Source organism: Erpetoichthys calabaricus, chromosome 11 (genome assembly GCF_900747795.2).
Source record: "Erpetoichthys calabaricus chromosome 11, fErpCal1.3, whole genome shotgun sequence".
Lineage (NCBI taxonomy): Eukaryota > Metazoa > Chordata > Cladistia > Polypteriformes > Polypteridae > Erpetoichthys > Erpetoichthys calabaricus.
In genome coordinates, this window is record NC_041404.2 from 2909682 (window position 1) to 2925541 (window position 15860).

At 35.5% G+C, this 15860-nt stretch overlaps 1 protein-coding gene across 3 annotated transcripts in view; it reads right to left on the bottom strand.

Moving 5' to 3' along the window:
- shtn3 (shootin 3) overlaps nt 1–11888 on the bottom strand; it is a 136892-nt gene extending 125004 nt beyond the window's left edge. For 2 of the 3 annotated variants that reach the window (XM_051933828.1, XM_051933827.1), the window contains exon 1: nt 11305–11888. In XM_051933828.1, the coding sequence (XP_051789788.1) occupies nt 11305–11364 (60 nt within the window). In that variant the 5' untranslated portion in view covers nt 11365–11888. The remainder of the gene's footprint in view (nt 1–11304) is intronic. The other variant, XM_028812632.2, reaches the window with a different exon arrangement.
- Between the last annotated feature and the right edge of the window lie 3972 nt (nt 11889–15860).

The window sequence follows — 15860 nt, forward strand, 5'->3', positions numbered from 1 at the left end:
GTCTGTTTTGGCCGATGTATACATACATTTTATGAGTATTACACACAATGGCCTGTTGGGAAATGAAATTCTCAGCTGTGCTTCTGTTGTCTAGAGCAAAGGTGGGCTCTTAAATGCCAGGCAGATGTGGCCTCAGAAAGTCCAAAGGGAATCTGAAACTGCTCATATTTCTGTAACACCCTGTATGAAAGTCACCTGGGGCAGAAAGCTGAGCACAAAGCAGGAGAATTAGATCTAAAGCTGAACACAAAGCAGGAGAATTATATCTAAAATATAATAGGAGTAGTACTAGTACTGTCACGCAAAAATACAAACTCTGCAGTGGTTAATACAAGGCGTATAAGAATGGTAACTTCAACGTGAATCATAGGGCAATGCTTAAAGCAGTCAGAGAAGAATATTGCAGATAAGGCAAAAGATGACTCAAACAGAGTCTTTCAGTATTTTAGTAAAAACAAACAGTCAGGGAGAAGATGAAGTATATCAGAAATAGTAAACTGGGAATTAAAATATAGAGTGAAATAGAAAATGCTCTTAACTTACATTTTTGTGAAGTCTCCATATGTGAGGAAGTGGATAACCTTCCACCAATAACAGAGACTACTAAGGAGGTACTGAGTGATTTGGAAATTGTACAGGAAGAAGTACTGTTCAGATTAAATAGGCTGAAATCAAACAAATCACCAAGACCAGACAATATTTATCCTCTAGTGCTTAAGGAAGTTGGTGAGCATACAGTATATATAAACCTTTGATGGATATTTTTAGGAAATCACTGCGCACTAGAGAAATTACGAAGGACTGGAAAATGGAAAATATTACAGTATATCATTAAATAAAAAGGGTGACCAGGCAGATCCAACTATATGTAAGCTTAACATACTGTACATCACAAGTAAATTAACTGAATGAATTCTTAAGGATAAGATTGAGCAGCACATGGCATGTGTTTTACTGAACAGTCAGCATGGGTTCAGAAGAGGGAGGTCGTGTTTTACTAATATGCAGGAATTCTATGAGGAAGCAATAAGAGGATACAATCAGAGTGGTGCATATGGCATTATTTATCTTGACTTTCAAAAACCATTTGATTAATGTCTCATACAATAGTTTTGGCATCAAACTAAAAGCAGTGGGGTTTCAGGATATAGTGTGTAGATGGGTGCAGAATTGGCTTAAATACAGGAAGCAGAGGGTGATGGTGTGAGGAAGTTAAGAGTGATGTCCCTCAGGGGTCAGTGCTAGGGCCACTGCTATTTTTAATATATGCAAATGAGTTGGATATGAATCTAAATAACATGTTTGCAGATAATACCAAGCTAGGAGATTAGTAAATAATCTAGAATCTGTTAGGCTTGGACAGATTTATGGCAGATGAAAATGAATGTAATTAAACACAAGCTATTTCATACAGGAAGTAAAATTGTTAGACTTGAATACACAATGAAAGTTCTGAACATTGAAAGTACACCTTGAGAAGGATTTAGGAATCTTAGTGAACTTGTCACTATAAACGTCCAGACAGCATTCAGATGTTATTAGAAAAGCTAACAGCATGTTAGGTTATATAGCATGAAATGTAGAGTACAAGTCAAAGAAGGTTATGCTCAAGCTTTATTATACACTGGTGAGGTCTCATCTGGAGTACTTTGTACATTTTTGGTCTTCAGAGTTAAAAAAAGAAATAAAGGAGCTAGAAAAAAGTCCATAGAAGAGTGGCTAGGCTGATTCAAGGACTGAGGGGATGAGTCACGAAGAAAGATTAAAACAGCTGGACCTCTTTAGTTTAAGCAAAAGGAGATTAAGCAGTGGCAAGATTGAAGTGATCAGAATTATGAAAATAATTAGTACAGTGAGTCAGGACTGTTAAGGGTAAATTTCACAATCATTAGGAACTTTTTCCTTCACAGACAAAACCATAGACACATGGAATAATTTATCAAGTAGTATGGTAGACAGTAAGACTTTAGGAAACCTTCAAAACTTGACTTGATGTTGTTTTGGCGGAAATAAATGGATTGGAATGGTGAGCATTGTTGGGCAGAGTCTTTCTAGTGTATTGGTATCGAAAACAGTATTTTAAACTGCACAGATTTCAATTACTCTACAGATAGATAGATAGATAGATAGATAGATAGATAGATAGATAGATAGATAGATAGATAGATAGATAGATAGATAGATAGATAGATAGATAGATAGATAGATAGATAGATAGATAGATAGATAGATAGATAGATAGCACTTCATTTGTCCCCAGGGGGAAACTTGGCTTTTAACAAAATAATAAAGAAATAAAAAACTGAATTAAAACTGCACAATGTGCACAGCATAATCACAAAACTAATTTTTCTCTGTAGTTAAAAAAAATAATAATTTAAAGTGTCTTTTTTATCATGCTTATCCAGTTTGGGGTCACAGGCACCACAGTATATCCCAGCAGCATTGATCACAAGGTGACAAATAACCCTAAACAAGTTTATTACTGGGTATTCTCAGACAAACACACCCACACTCGCTGACATAGGGTCTTTTTAGAGCTGACAATTAAAATAACAAGCACATCATTTTGAGTGTTGGAAGAAAATGAAGAGTACCCGAATATAAAGCCACACAGATATTGGACAAATGTGCAAATTTTCACACGGTCAATATTTAAGCATGACCTTCCAACCCAGCAGTCTGGAGTTCAGAGGTAGTAATGATAGCCACCATGCCACCATGTCATCTGACTTATAATAGTGCATACTATTAATCTTTTTATAATAATAATGATAAAAATTATTATTATAATAAATAATAATTATAATAAATAAACACTGATTGATTGATACTATGATGGCACAATAACCCTGCCTCCTCGTGGATCCAATATCCTGCATTCAAATTCCATACTCAGTCATTATCTGGCTAGAACCTGCACATTTTTCACATTTCTGCTTTATTTTTGCTCAAGGTACTCCTTTCACATCCTCAAATAAATTTGTGTTAGATTAATTAACAATTCTGAATTGACTTCATGTGAATGTGTTTTTGATGGATCCTGCATAGACAATGGCCTATCATCTATGGCTGGTTCTTGTTTTATACCTAATGTTTCCAGGATAGGCTTCAGTTTCCTACAAAGCTGAATTGGATTAAGTAAATCTGGGGTTAAGTTATATTATGATTGATACTACAAAGACTGAACAAAGCAATGATCACCACCCATTAGCAATGTATATTTGCTTTGCTGCATGTTTATAAATCTGGGGTAAGTCTGATCTCTCTATGGAATCTTTGCTGACTGTGATGTGGTCCTAGTATTGCACCAGTATGCAGTTTGGCTTTTTTTTTAATATCATCCATCCATCCATCCATTTTCCAACCCGCTGAATCCGAACACAGGGTCACGGGGGTCTGCTGGAGCCAATCCCAGCCAACACAGGGCACAAGGCAGGGAACCAATCCTGGGCAGGGTGCCAACCCACCGCAGGACTTTTTAATATCAATGTGTCAGAATTTCCAGTGCAGTTATTTTTAAGGCCAGCTAATATACATTACGCAATATCCTACCCAGGCCACTTTTCTAAATTATGTTTTATTAGACAAGGGAAAGAGAAATAAGGGATGTTGAGAAGATTTTTCAGCAAAAACATTGGAAATGTGTGTTATTGGCCCTACAATTACCTGGTGACCTGTGCAGTGTAGAATCCAGCTTTAGACCCTGGGCTGCTCCATGCAAAACTAAAATTGAACTAAACAGGTCCAAAAAAACATGAATGGATGGATGTTACCATGCTGTTTCTCTGCTGTGAACCTGGGATGATTATACTCCAACTAATTTCAGCACAGGAAGGTAGTTCCTGCTTTTAATTGAACTCACTGCAATTTAGCAGCATATAATGCTGTGGAGATATGTGTGGTTGCTGTAGTATGCAGTAATTAATAATCAAAACTTCATTTTATATGATTATCCAGACATACAGTATATGCTTCATATTTTCCTTATTTACACATTTACACATAGATTTGTCAATCTTTTATACACACATGTATAAAAGTATTTTAGCTTGTACTAGGGATTTTAAAATCTATAAAAAAAAGTCACCTTTTTGCTGTATAACAAGCTCCTTTTCAAGTGTTAATATCAGAAAGCAGACAGAAAAGTGAGACAGAATTGGTCAAGCCCAAAATATTTTATATAACCAAGAACTTGTTGGAAATTTCTTTTTGAAAATAAAAGCAGTGACAATGATGTGGTTTTGGGACAACTGCATCATTTATTAAAATTATTTCCTTAAACAACATTTGAAACAATGATAAAAAGAGGAGGTAGTAAGCACTATTGCTATGACAGTAGTTTATCATCTGAATTTTGTATTATTGGAATTCACTGAGCTGTCCAACATTTGTCTGATTCAAAAAGTTAAGTCAGCATTTGAGGTCAAGCTGAGTTTAATTTTCTCTAATATATGAGTGTTTTGTCCTTCTATTATCTATTCTGAGGCATGTGTGTATATGTGGAAGAATGAGGTAATTAGCCAAAGCTGTGAAATAAAAAAACAGTTTTCAGGCAGTGCCTGCCCCCTGCAAGATGGTGTTTTCATCAAGACTCTTGGTACACAAGAGAGCAGCCTGAGTTCTTCCTGTTCTATTCATCTATTTTTTGTACTATCCCAAACAGACAGCAATGCACGCTGCATTCAAGAACTAATCTGAACTGTGAGCTCATCACTTCAAAAAATTGCTCCACAAGAAATTCCAAACACCAGTGTTTTAAAAGCAGCAAAAGGAAAATGAACCATTAATTGTATATAAAACAATATTTTGTACTAAACACCTCCCTACATTGAAACCAAGAGATTAATTCAGAAAAATAAAACATATGAGCTCCAAAAAAGCAAAGAATTCATCCTTGAACAAAAGAAATGGTTAGAATTAAGCTCAGCAGCTGCAGTTTTGCCCCACAGAATTCACACCTTTTGGTATACAGTGCAAGGTAACAGTGGGAATGCTGTGTATTGTTAACCGCTGTAGGGGAGGGAATTAAAGCATGAGGGTCTCTCTCACAGCTGTGCTTTAGCAGTTTTTCCTAGTTACCGTTTATCAGGAGTAGCACTGCATGTATCTTTAATGCTTTCCTGCTGCAGCAAGAAATATTTTTCTTTGTTTCCTCTAAGGCTAATGATGTTCTGTCTGCAACCAGAGGTGGTAATATAGTGGAGAAATAAGTGTTTTATCCAGCCATTGCTAAACACAGAAGCCAGGGGAGATACACACACTGACTTTTAACTAATTAGTGTGCAGGTTGTCTCAATACACTGAGGAAAACGTCATTCTGCCTTCTAATGTAGAAATTATTAAAGACAAAAGTTACCAACATGATCTTTATCTTTACTGTAAGTGTTGTGTTTACAGTACAACTATTATTTCACATACAACCTAATATTTGATGTTCATATTACATATTTAAAATAAATACTTTACCATACCTGTCTACACTATAAGATCGTAAAAATTCTAAAAGCACAAAAACTTGGAAAATAAAATGCATTCTACAGCAATATGCTGAACATAATAAAAAATACAATTTCTGCTTACATCAATAAAGTTTTCAGCTTACCATATACGTTATGGTATGTTCATTTGTAGTAAGGCATAGTTACTTAAATCATGGATATTAATAAAGAATTATTTATTGATTTATCTTTCAAAACCAGATGTCTCCATTCAACATTCACTTCTGCCACTGACTCAATCACAAAGTCATTTCTCTTCTACAAGTACAGGAGGACAATTCTATTCAGAGATGTCACCAAAGTTATTGTATACTATTTAGTAATTCACTTACTGAGGTAATGTATACTTTATTGTTTTGGCAGTTAATCTATTCAACTGTGACACGTGGTGGTAGCATTGCCCTTAATCAAACTGTTGTTGGAAACTTAAGGCTTCCGCTTTGACAGAGACAACATTAAACCATTACTTGATTTATACTACATTGATGTCATCCACTATGTGTTGTATTTATGTATTATTATATGTTGCATGGTAGAGGAAATTACTCACCTCAGTTTAGTCAACCAGACTTTACTTTTTTTGTTCCAAAGAGCGGTGGAAGGCCACTGCTTCTTTTTCTCATTGGAATTTTGTTAACTGGAGTTTTGCTTTTTTCTTCTCCTTTGCCAACTGACCAGAATGTCTTAATTTTCTTTTCCCCTGAGATCAGTGGAGAGAAAATGTGTGGATCTCTGTACTGCTGCTTAAATAAACTATGCTTAAATGCATAAATGTTAAATGGATTTGTACTTTCCTGTTACTGTTTTATTTTTGTTAATCTATCTTATCAGTGAATGAACTGAACTGAATAAAAATCTTATTTATATGCTTTTATTTTTTAATATGCTAATAAGTATCTGCTGAAAAACACGAGAAAATAAAATGGATGGACTGATGAGTAGACAACTTACCTACTTGCAATTACAGTTACAGTTAAAAAAATGAAAAAAAAAAGAATATCATTATAAAGCATTCAAGCCCAGACCAAATCCATCAGTTTGATGAATCATATCTGTATAAGGTCTGCTGAACTAAATTACTATACATATTGGTAGTTCTCATTTGATTTACAATGAGATATATTCTACCCATTAAAAAAGATAAAATTAATACACTTTAATATACAAGCAATAACTGGCTTCATTTTTTGGAATTAAATTGTAGTTCAACTGCAGAGAGAGGTTGTCTACCTTGTTTAAGCAAGTCGTGTATAAAAAGATCAAGCTAGAGCTTGCTCTGCAGTTTAAGAGCCTTTCAGCTAAAACCAGGTTATGAGTTTCGGAAGACTTCATGGCTGGATATTTTTTTTTCATAATTGAAATTATGTTAAAAGCTTGGCAACTCAGCAGCACAATACATTTCTATATCATACCACTTGATCCTGTACTCACAGCCAAGAAGCCATGTAATAGGATGTGATTAAGATTCCAGCTTTTTCCCACAGGCTGGAGAAATATTATGTTATGTTGACTGTCAGTTCTAAACTGACCTGATGTAAATTAGTATGCCCTGTAATCAGCTAACATATCCTGAGGACTAGTGACTATATTCTAGTTGTTGTTGTTGGTATTGGCTCCATCTCCCATTTACTCTGATCAGGGGAAAATAGGCATGTAAAGTAAAGGGACTGATGGATGGGTGGATGCATGGATGGATGGACTTAAACAGGTGCATATCTGTTTATTTTTAAAACCAAAAAGAAATAGATAATTGTACTAATATTTTCAGTATAAAAGCTCATATTCCTGTATCTGAACAGTTCTATGTGTACAAAATTTAAATTATTTTGAAGAGAAAATCATTTCTATTGATTAACTTTGTCGCATTACTTTATTGGTAGGATTTTGCTTCATGTACACTCACAGATAAATTACTATTCATAGTACACTGAACAAGTGTTTCTGTTTTAAGACATGTGAATGATTAAATTCCAACTAACATGACAATCTATGTTGTGTTTTTGTTTTACAAGTATACTTCTGTAAAGATAAGAAAATGTTACTTTCTGCATTTCATTCATTCAGTCTGTAGTGTTTCTAAAGCTAGAACTTGTAATTGTTAACTCCTGGGGTGGTCTCAGAGATGCATACAAGGTGTGTAATTAACAGATCTCCAGTTGTGGTCCCTGGCAAGCAATATATCTGCAAAAGATATGCACACTTCTAATTGAGCCATTTCTCGACCACCAATAATTAGGATGCTTCCCAAAACAGTATTCCCATAGCACGCAATTAATGTTATATTACATTTTATTTTTAGCGATTTGATAAATTTTCATTTCAAAGCCACTTGCATAATAAAAAAATGTTTAAATTCTTTGTTTAATAAACAGATTACGATGTATTAATGAAAGTCTCTGATTTAAGTCAAGTTAGCCACAACTCATTTTGTAATCATTTAATAAAACTGGGTGATGAATTATTGTTATTGGGGGCAGGAGGTGTGCATGCAGTGGGGGGCTGTGCTGCCTCACAAATCCAGGAGACTGGGCTGAAATATTAAAATGGCCACAGTCTGTGAAGATTTAAATATTCACTTCAAGTCTGCATAGGTTCACATCCCATTTACAAAAAGACGTCGCTATTAGGCGAATCTAAAGTGTCCCAGTATGAGTGAACATGGACAGCAATGAACTGGTGTTTAATCATGTTTGTTTTCTGCCTTGTATCTGTGTCTGTTTAGATATGATTTGAATCTATGTCAACATGACTTGGAATAACTAGATTCAGAAAATTCGATGACTGTAACTTGTGGTATAACTAGGGTATTACTGGAAGTATAGTATATTCATAAGGCAGCTTAAAAATCAAGTGACTACACCTACTTAATGATTTGCCCTCAGAGAAATTTTAGTTTGTCTGGGTATGGACCCATCAATATGTTGAAAGGGCAGCACTGGCACATGTCAACTCCAATATGTCCCAGATTCATTTTAGATTAAATTACCCCAAGTAGCTTATTAAATATCATACCAAGGACTGAAATAAATGCACTGTCAATGTTTCTGGAACCATTTTTGGACTTTCCTAGCTTCAGCATGGACCATTATTTTTAAGAAATAGCTAAATTGCAGATGGGCACAGTATTGCTATAAAGAGCACAAAAGACCACAAAGGGAAGCACCAGATCTAAAGTGATGTGCAGATATTCCATTTTTTTGAAGTATAGCTGCTTTTTATTTCAACTAAGTCCACATGTATCATGAAAATACATTATTCAGCACTGTATGGCCACCTCTAACCAACACTGCCTACAGCATTAAGGATGGATGGATTAACTCAAAGAAATTTTGCCACATACTAGTCTTCTATTGTAGCCTAAATGAGCAAGAATTAGGATTCATCATGCCAGACAATGGCTTTCTCATTTTAAGATGTCTATATTCCTTAGTTCACTGCAACTACTCGTTGTTCTTGTTGACAGTAATTGAAACTCATTTATGTCTTTAAATTCCATAAGTTGTCCATTACAAAATGCAATTTACATTCCAATGTTTTTTCCAGCACCACTGTTGCAGTCAGTTGTTACTTTGTGTAAATCATGTTACTCTCTATTGCCCCCTTTAATCAATAATCTGTTTCCACCTTTTTAGCTAGATGTTTTCTTGCTCATGTTCAGTGCTTTCCTGACACAGTTGTACATGAAAGCCTGAAAGGTGTTGCTATTCCTAATACACTCATATACGTGAATGTCATGATCACGACCATGCTACATTCAAACATACCTAAATCTTTAATCTCGGAATTGCACACACACACATTTCACTAGCACAAGCCTTAAACTGCAGCATATCCACAGATAATGCTATAACTGATTGAGCCAGTAGTTATGTGAGGAGGGTAGATGCATTTAATAAAGCAGTTGGAGAGTTTTGTTTTTTTTAGGAACTTGTTAGGTTTCGCATACCCCTTGGGGTCAGAGTGCAGGGTCAACCACCCCTGGAGCAAGTGCAGGTTAAGGGCCTTACTCAAGGGCCCAGCAGAGTAGGATCTCTTTTGGTAGTAATGGGGATCTGAACTGGCAACCTTCTGGATACCAGTGCAGATCCTCAGTAATCATGTAAAAAAAGAAGAGCTGCTAGTGCACAGATACAAATGATAGACACCTGACTGTTACAGTCCAGCTTGAGGTAACATCCTGTCTGATAGGTAGATTTACCTTAATTAACTCATATGACATCTCATTTTACATTAGTGAACATTATGCAGAATCACCACAATAGTCCTGCTGTGCACATACATTTATTTTGTAACTGGAGCTCATGCAGTCTAAGTGGTTTGATTAACATACATAAGGTTGATGAACATAATGGTTTCATCTCATTTGCTAAACTTATGATGTGAGGGTTACAGTCTGTGCTAAGCCATTGTAGCTTAAATATATCTCTTTATTTCATTAAGGTTTATTGCCAATGTTTAATATCAACATATGTATAATATTCAGCTAGGAATTTCAAGATTAAATTATTATTAAAGATATTACTTTTACATGAGTGGGGGTTGAATTAAATTTAGTATGGTTAAGCTTAACTTAATTGTATGGAACATTACATCCTTTTAATAAATTTAATAAAGGAAAAAAAAGATTTTACTTTTAAAAAAGAAATTTCACACTACTATTGCAAAGTTAATGGTGTAGGATAAATAGAAAAATCAACATGGGGCTTTACAAGTGGAATTTCATTAGGAGTGTTGAAAACAATGCTTTCAGTTTTTTTTTTTTTTAAATTATAGTGTATTGCATAAAGTAGTTTAAACTAGTTTACTCTCCTTGTCATTTCTGTTTGTCAGTTGGCTTCCTGAAATAAGAAACAATGAATATGTCAAATTAAAGGCTGCCCTTAAGATTCTTTTTTCTAGACACAGTAACCCACATTCCAAAACTCCTTTCATTTTAAAGAGTTGGAATTACTGAGAATACTGCCTTTTGTATCCATTGACAAATGTGGTAGCTGGGCAATAGAATAAAAAATACACTTAACACATCTTATGCATCCATCCATTTTCTAACCTGCTGTGGGAAGAAAGCCAGTGGTGCCTTGAGAAACACCCATAGAGACATTGACCAAAAGAAAAGTCTTTTAAATCATCCATGAAACAGATTAGAAATTAAATAACAAATAAAATGAAAAATACATCATGTAATCCTTATTTATACCTAAGGACATGACAATTTATTGTGAAGCTGTTGGGACAGCAAAATATGTAAATGCTAAAAATAAGATATACTTTCTATCAAAGTGAATGTCTTTATTTCTCTAACAGACGGAGATCTATGCTTTGGCCGTAATTCGTTTTAGCACAGGCGTTGAAGAATGAATAGATATATTTTATTTACTTTATCAGAGTAAATGTCACTGCAAATTGGTTTCATGACAAAGCTCTAAATTATACAGCATCCTAAAGCATTAATAAAGAGAAAGCTACCAGACAAGTGGGTGGTATAAAAATTACCTAAACGAAAATATAGCTAAGCATTAGTAGCAAGGAGGATGCAGACTGCTGCAAACTCCTTGCCACCCTTTTAATGGGGTCACGGCAAATTTTGCTACATCAGTTTTCATTTGCACAGAATGCCTAATTTTCACTGACGTCTATGACGTACGCTCCATTCATTTTGCACACACGCATATATTTATATGGATTGGACATGCACTTGTGTTCACACATTTCAACAGATAAAATAAATGGCAGGTTTAAATACAATGTATTACTATTAACTGCAGAAATATTTCCTGTGCAATTTAAAAGAAAAGAATGTTACCTCCTTTTTCACTTTCTTTTCTTCTTGCTTCCCTTCCTCTAGATCGTCCTCCTTCTGCATTTTTAGCTGGCACGCCTCGAGATTTTAGGAATTTAAAGAGCTGGATAGACTGTTTTTTCGGAAGGGAAATGTGAGTTCAGCTTTGCTAGCGTGTCGTTATCCTTACAGTTCAAAACTATAAAGGCACTTAGCTTTCAATACCCAGTCCTTGGCATCTGCCCTGTCTGCTCTCCGCCCTTTTCTGCTCAGGGAAGCGCAGACCCGCAATGTGCTGGACCTTCAGCTGTTTGACTGCACGTATCGTTGAATAGTGCGTGCAGGGTGGGGGGCTGGGGGTAAAGGGAATCCTTTCTTTCTTTCTTGCTTGAAATCGGTGCTGCTATAACGGTGATGCTGATTGAAGCACCGCCCCACTCATTCAACGTGCACATGGGATCTGATCAGACAGAGAGGGAGGGGATGCATGGGGGGTAAGCTGACAAAGCGCTGCGTGATGCCACCCCCCTAGTTTCACCTGAAACTGATACCTGCGTGGATCTCTCTCTCCGATGTCGCTAGCGTTTCCGTTATTCTCCATTGCTGCACCTGCAATGCACGTTTAACCGAAAGGCGTGGCACTATAATGCGTAGTGGTTCTAGAGTTTCTAGCAGCATTTTAAATATTCTTTTAAATGAGCTTATGATTTCACTAAATAAAGCACGTATTAAATAAATGGGTACTCCTGAATTTTGTCTGAAACTGAACACCCCAAATTTTAAAATGGATATTTTTTAATAAACAACAAGATGAGATATACTGTACATGCCTTTGACCCAGTTAAGGTTCTCTTTTCCACTCCCCGGCCCGTAACCTTGTCTTAGGAGAAACTGTACGTGTCAGTGACGCCATGAAATTATTTTAATTTGATGGTAAACCGTACTAGTTTCACTTTACTCTTTGCCCTAGCGGTGCAATCTGAAAAATTAAAAACAGTGCAATTTAATTCTCATTGAAATTCAGAAACATTTTAATGCACTGGGGATGTATATTTTCTATACACTCCCCCCCAATTCGAACATATAAACTAAGTATATGATAAAAATGTAAGTTTTGTTTATTATTTATTGTACAAAAAAAAAACGAATAACACCAATGCACAAATATCAGCACCAACGATAACCAGTTAGCTTAGCACACTTTGAACGTTTGTGCAGTCGTTATAAAGTACTGTAGTGTTTAATATATTGAAAAATAAATAACACAAAAACAGCTGAAACATTCAGGAGCTCTTATCTGCTAAAAATATTTTCATTTACCACAGTCGCAAAATATACAATAGAATTAATTTCGGACTGGGCAGCATTGTAATTGGAGCAAGGAAGACAGTATGATTAACTGTCAATTCCCAGAGTATTCGTTCTAAATTAGTTGGAAATGCGTTTACTCCTTACTACCCACCAAGGCCAAAGTGAAGTGATCCGTTGATACCTCAGCACTGGTTTAGGGCTGTTTGTCCATTACAAGCAATAAAGCTTTAAAGGCCTCTTTGTTCTTTAGCTGCATATTCGCCAACTTACCCCAAATTACAGAAGTTGCCGTTTCCATTGTGTTGCTTTTGAGTAACCCTGTTTTTACATTTTAGGTTTTATGGTACGGTGTTAACACTGGGCAAAACGCCTTCTTCGAAGCTCTTTGGAACTGAGCTATAGGCTGCGCCCTCTTTCACTTAAATACTTGTATTACGCATGTGATCAAGTACTGTTAAGTACAATAGACGACGGCTGCACACAGTGTTACGTCTGTTAAGAATTCAAGATGTGTTTAATAACGTGCTGCTAAATATTTGGCTTGCGAAAAGAAAGCGAGGATAAGGCGATAATAAAAAAGATCCCAGAATTAAGAATGTCAAGTAAAGGAAAGTGATCCTTCTAAATGGACCGCTCAGTGAGAGACTCTTCTCTGTAAATAACAACGGATGTTGCTTCAGGGATTACAACGTTTCGTAAATAACTTGACTAGTTAGTTCTGCTGTATAACCTGCAGGCCCTGATGGGGCTGAGGGCGCATAGGCCTAGGTTCCATAACAGGCAACAAACGCCAGGATTGATATCGATTACAGCATATATGTCAGTCCCACCTTCCTGGCTCTGATAGTTGCCCGGGGCGGACCTTGCATGTATTCCCTTTGTAGTGCGATCCTCCGGGCACTGGAATTTTAACTCCTTAGTCCAAAGTATTGCGTGACATATTAACCGGCGATCTGACACAGTGTATTTATGTTTGTGAGTGGACACCACGATGGTCGGAGCTGGTTCCTTCCTTGAGCTTGAAGCTATTGCCAGGATAAGCTCCAGCGTTCCCCAATGAGAACGTTAAGTGGAAGAAAATCGTTTTTTTTTTACCATGTTAGCTAATCGTAATGTTAGTGACTTTTTAATGTTAATAATAAATTATTCTGTGTTTTATGACTAGAAATTTGTACATAAAGGGCTGCGACTTCACACTTTCTTTCGGTTATCTTGTTTTGAAAATAATTCGAAAGTGGAATTGGAACGTTTCCCGTTTCCTGTTGAATAGTATTTTTTTTCCAAAGTAACAGCTGGGAACCACTGTATTAATTCTCTTCACAGCTATAACACTTAAATCATGACACCTCTTAAATTGAAAAGGTTCAATTTCTCCTCACAGCACATGTTTCTCATTCTCAGAATCAGCCTAGTTGCTCTTCTCTGGACTTTATCTAGCGCTATTAATTTTTTGTAACATGGAACCAAAAATGTAAAGAATACTCCAGATGAGGCCTCATTAGTGAGTTAAATAACTTAAGCATATAACCTCACATGACTTGTATCAGCACATTATGACCTATAATATAAAATGTAGCCTTCTTGATCATTTCTCTATCATCTGGATGTAGATGATGAGGAGTCCACTATAACTCCAATTTCCCAATCAGATTTCAAATCCTTCTCAATTTTCAAACCTTCCATTGTGTATTGAGAGCCACTATTTTTACTTTCTGTATGCCATACATTTATTTACATTTCATTTCACTAGCCACAAATCTTACCCAGTGTATGTGCTTTACAAGTACATCTATAACAACTGAGCTGATTCTACATTATCTACCTTTCCAAATTGTTTAGTATCATCTGAAAAATTAACCAGCTTGTTATTTATATTGTTATCCATGTTGTTAATGTATAATAAAAAAGAGCAGCGGCCCCAGTGCTCATCCCTAAGGGATACCTAAGACCAAGTAATTCTGAAAAGCTTCCACCCCTATAACCCTTTGCTCCTGATGTTTTAAGACATTTTTTTACCCACTTACACACATAGCCATGAATTTCCACTTCTTTTTGGTTAGGCTTTCATGTGGCACCTTATAAAAAGTATTCTGAAAATCAAGAAGGGTCATATCATATATATATCACTCTGATAATAATTTTTTTGCATGTTCCTCAAGGAATTCCAGCATATTAGTGAGCCCATGCTATTTCCTAATACACCTTTTCCTGACATATGCTCAGTCTTTATCTTAATAATTGTTTCTGTTAGTTTAACTGTGCATGCTAGGCTTGCTGAGACTATAGTTCCTGCATCTGCCCAATTATCCTTTTTTATATAATGGCATTATGTTTGTTAGCTTCCAGTTCTTAGGAATTTCCCCTGTGAGCAGAGATTTTCAAAAAATATACATCAAGGTTTAAAAATTTGTACTCATTAAGTTCTTCATGCACTCTGAGATAAATGTTTTCTGACACTAGTGATTTGTTAGGTTTCATCCTGTTTAATGTATGCAGCACTTTTTGCTCTATAATTTCAAAATCTGTAGTCCCTGTTACTATTGGGAAGTGATCAGTTTCTTTACACATGTTAAATTCAGGGCACTGGCTATTTCACTGTCAGTATATTATAGCTCACTTTAACTGTTTCTAATACTCTTTACCTCCTCTTACTTACATACTGTACATATGTTTACTACTAAAAAACTGAAAAGAATCTCTTTACCCCATTTTTAATCTTTTCTGTAATATTTTTTAAATTTGCTCTCATACTCTCATGAACAATATAGCTAGTGCTGGAGTTATTTGTCTTATATGCATTATACTGTATAGCCATTTTTTCCCTTGCAAATTATTTTTTAACTCATTATGTATCCACCTCAGAGTTTTCTTCAATTTACTACTTTTCAGTTTTTTGATAAACTTGTCCTGTGTTATATGTAAAACCTTTAAACCTGCCCCACATCTCCTCAACTGCCTCCACACTTAAAAGCCTTTCCCAGTTTATACTATTTAGGTTTTGACCTCATCTGTTCAGAATTTGCCCTACTAAAATCAAACTGTCAATTTTAGTAATTGAGTAAGTGCTCTGCCAAAATATGTTGTGATTTATTATATTATGTTCACTATATACTGTATAAATGTAATGAATTATTATTATTATTATTACTAATGGTTCAGTCAAATCTGTCCTCTGAATGCTATTCTGATTATTACAAAATTCTCAATTTAGACAAGCTACCCCCATCTTTGGTGCTTTAAAATACTGTGATAAAAAAAATCATCGATCA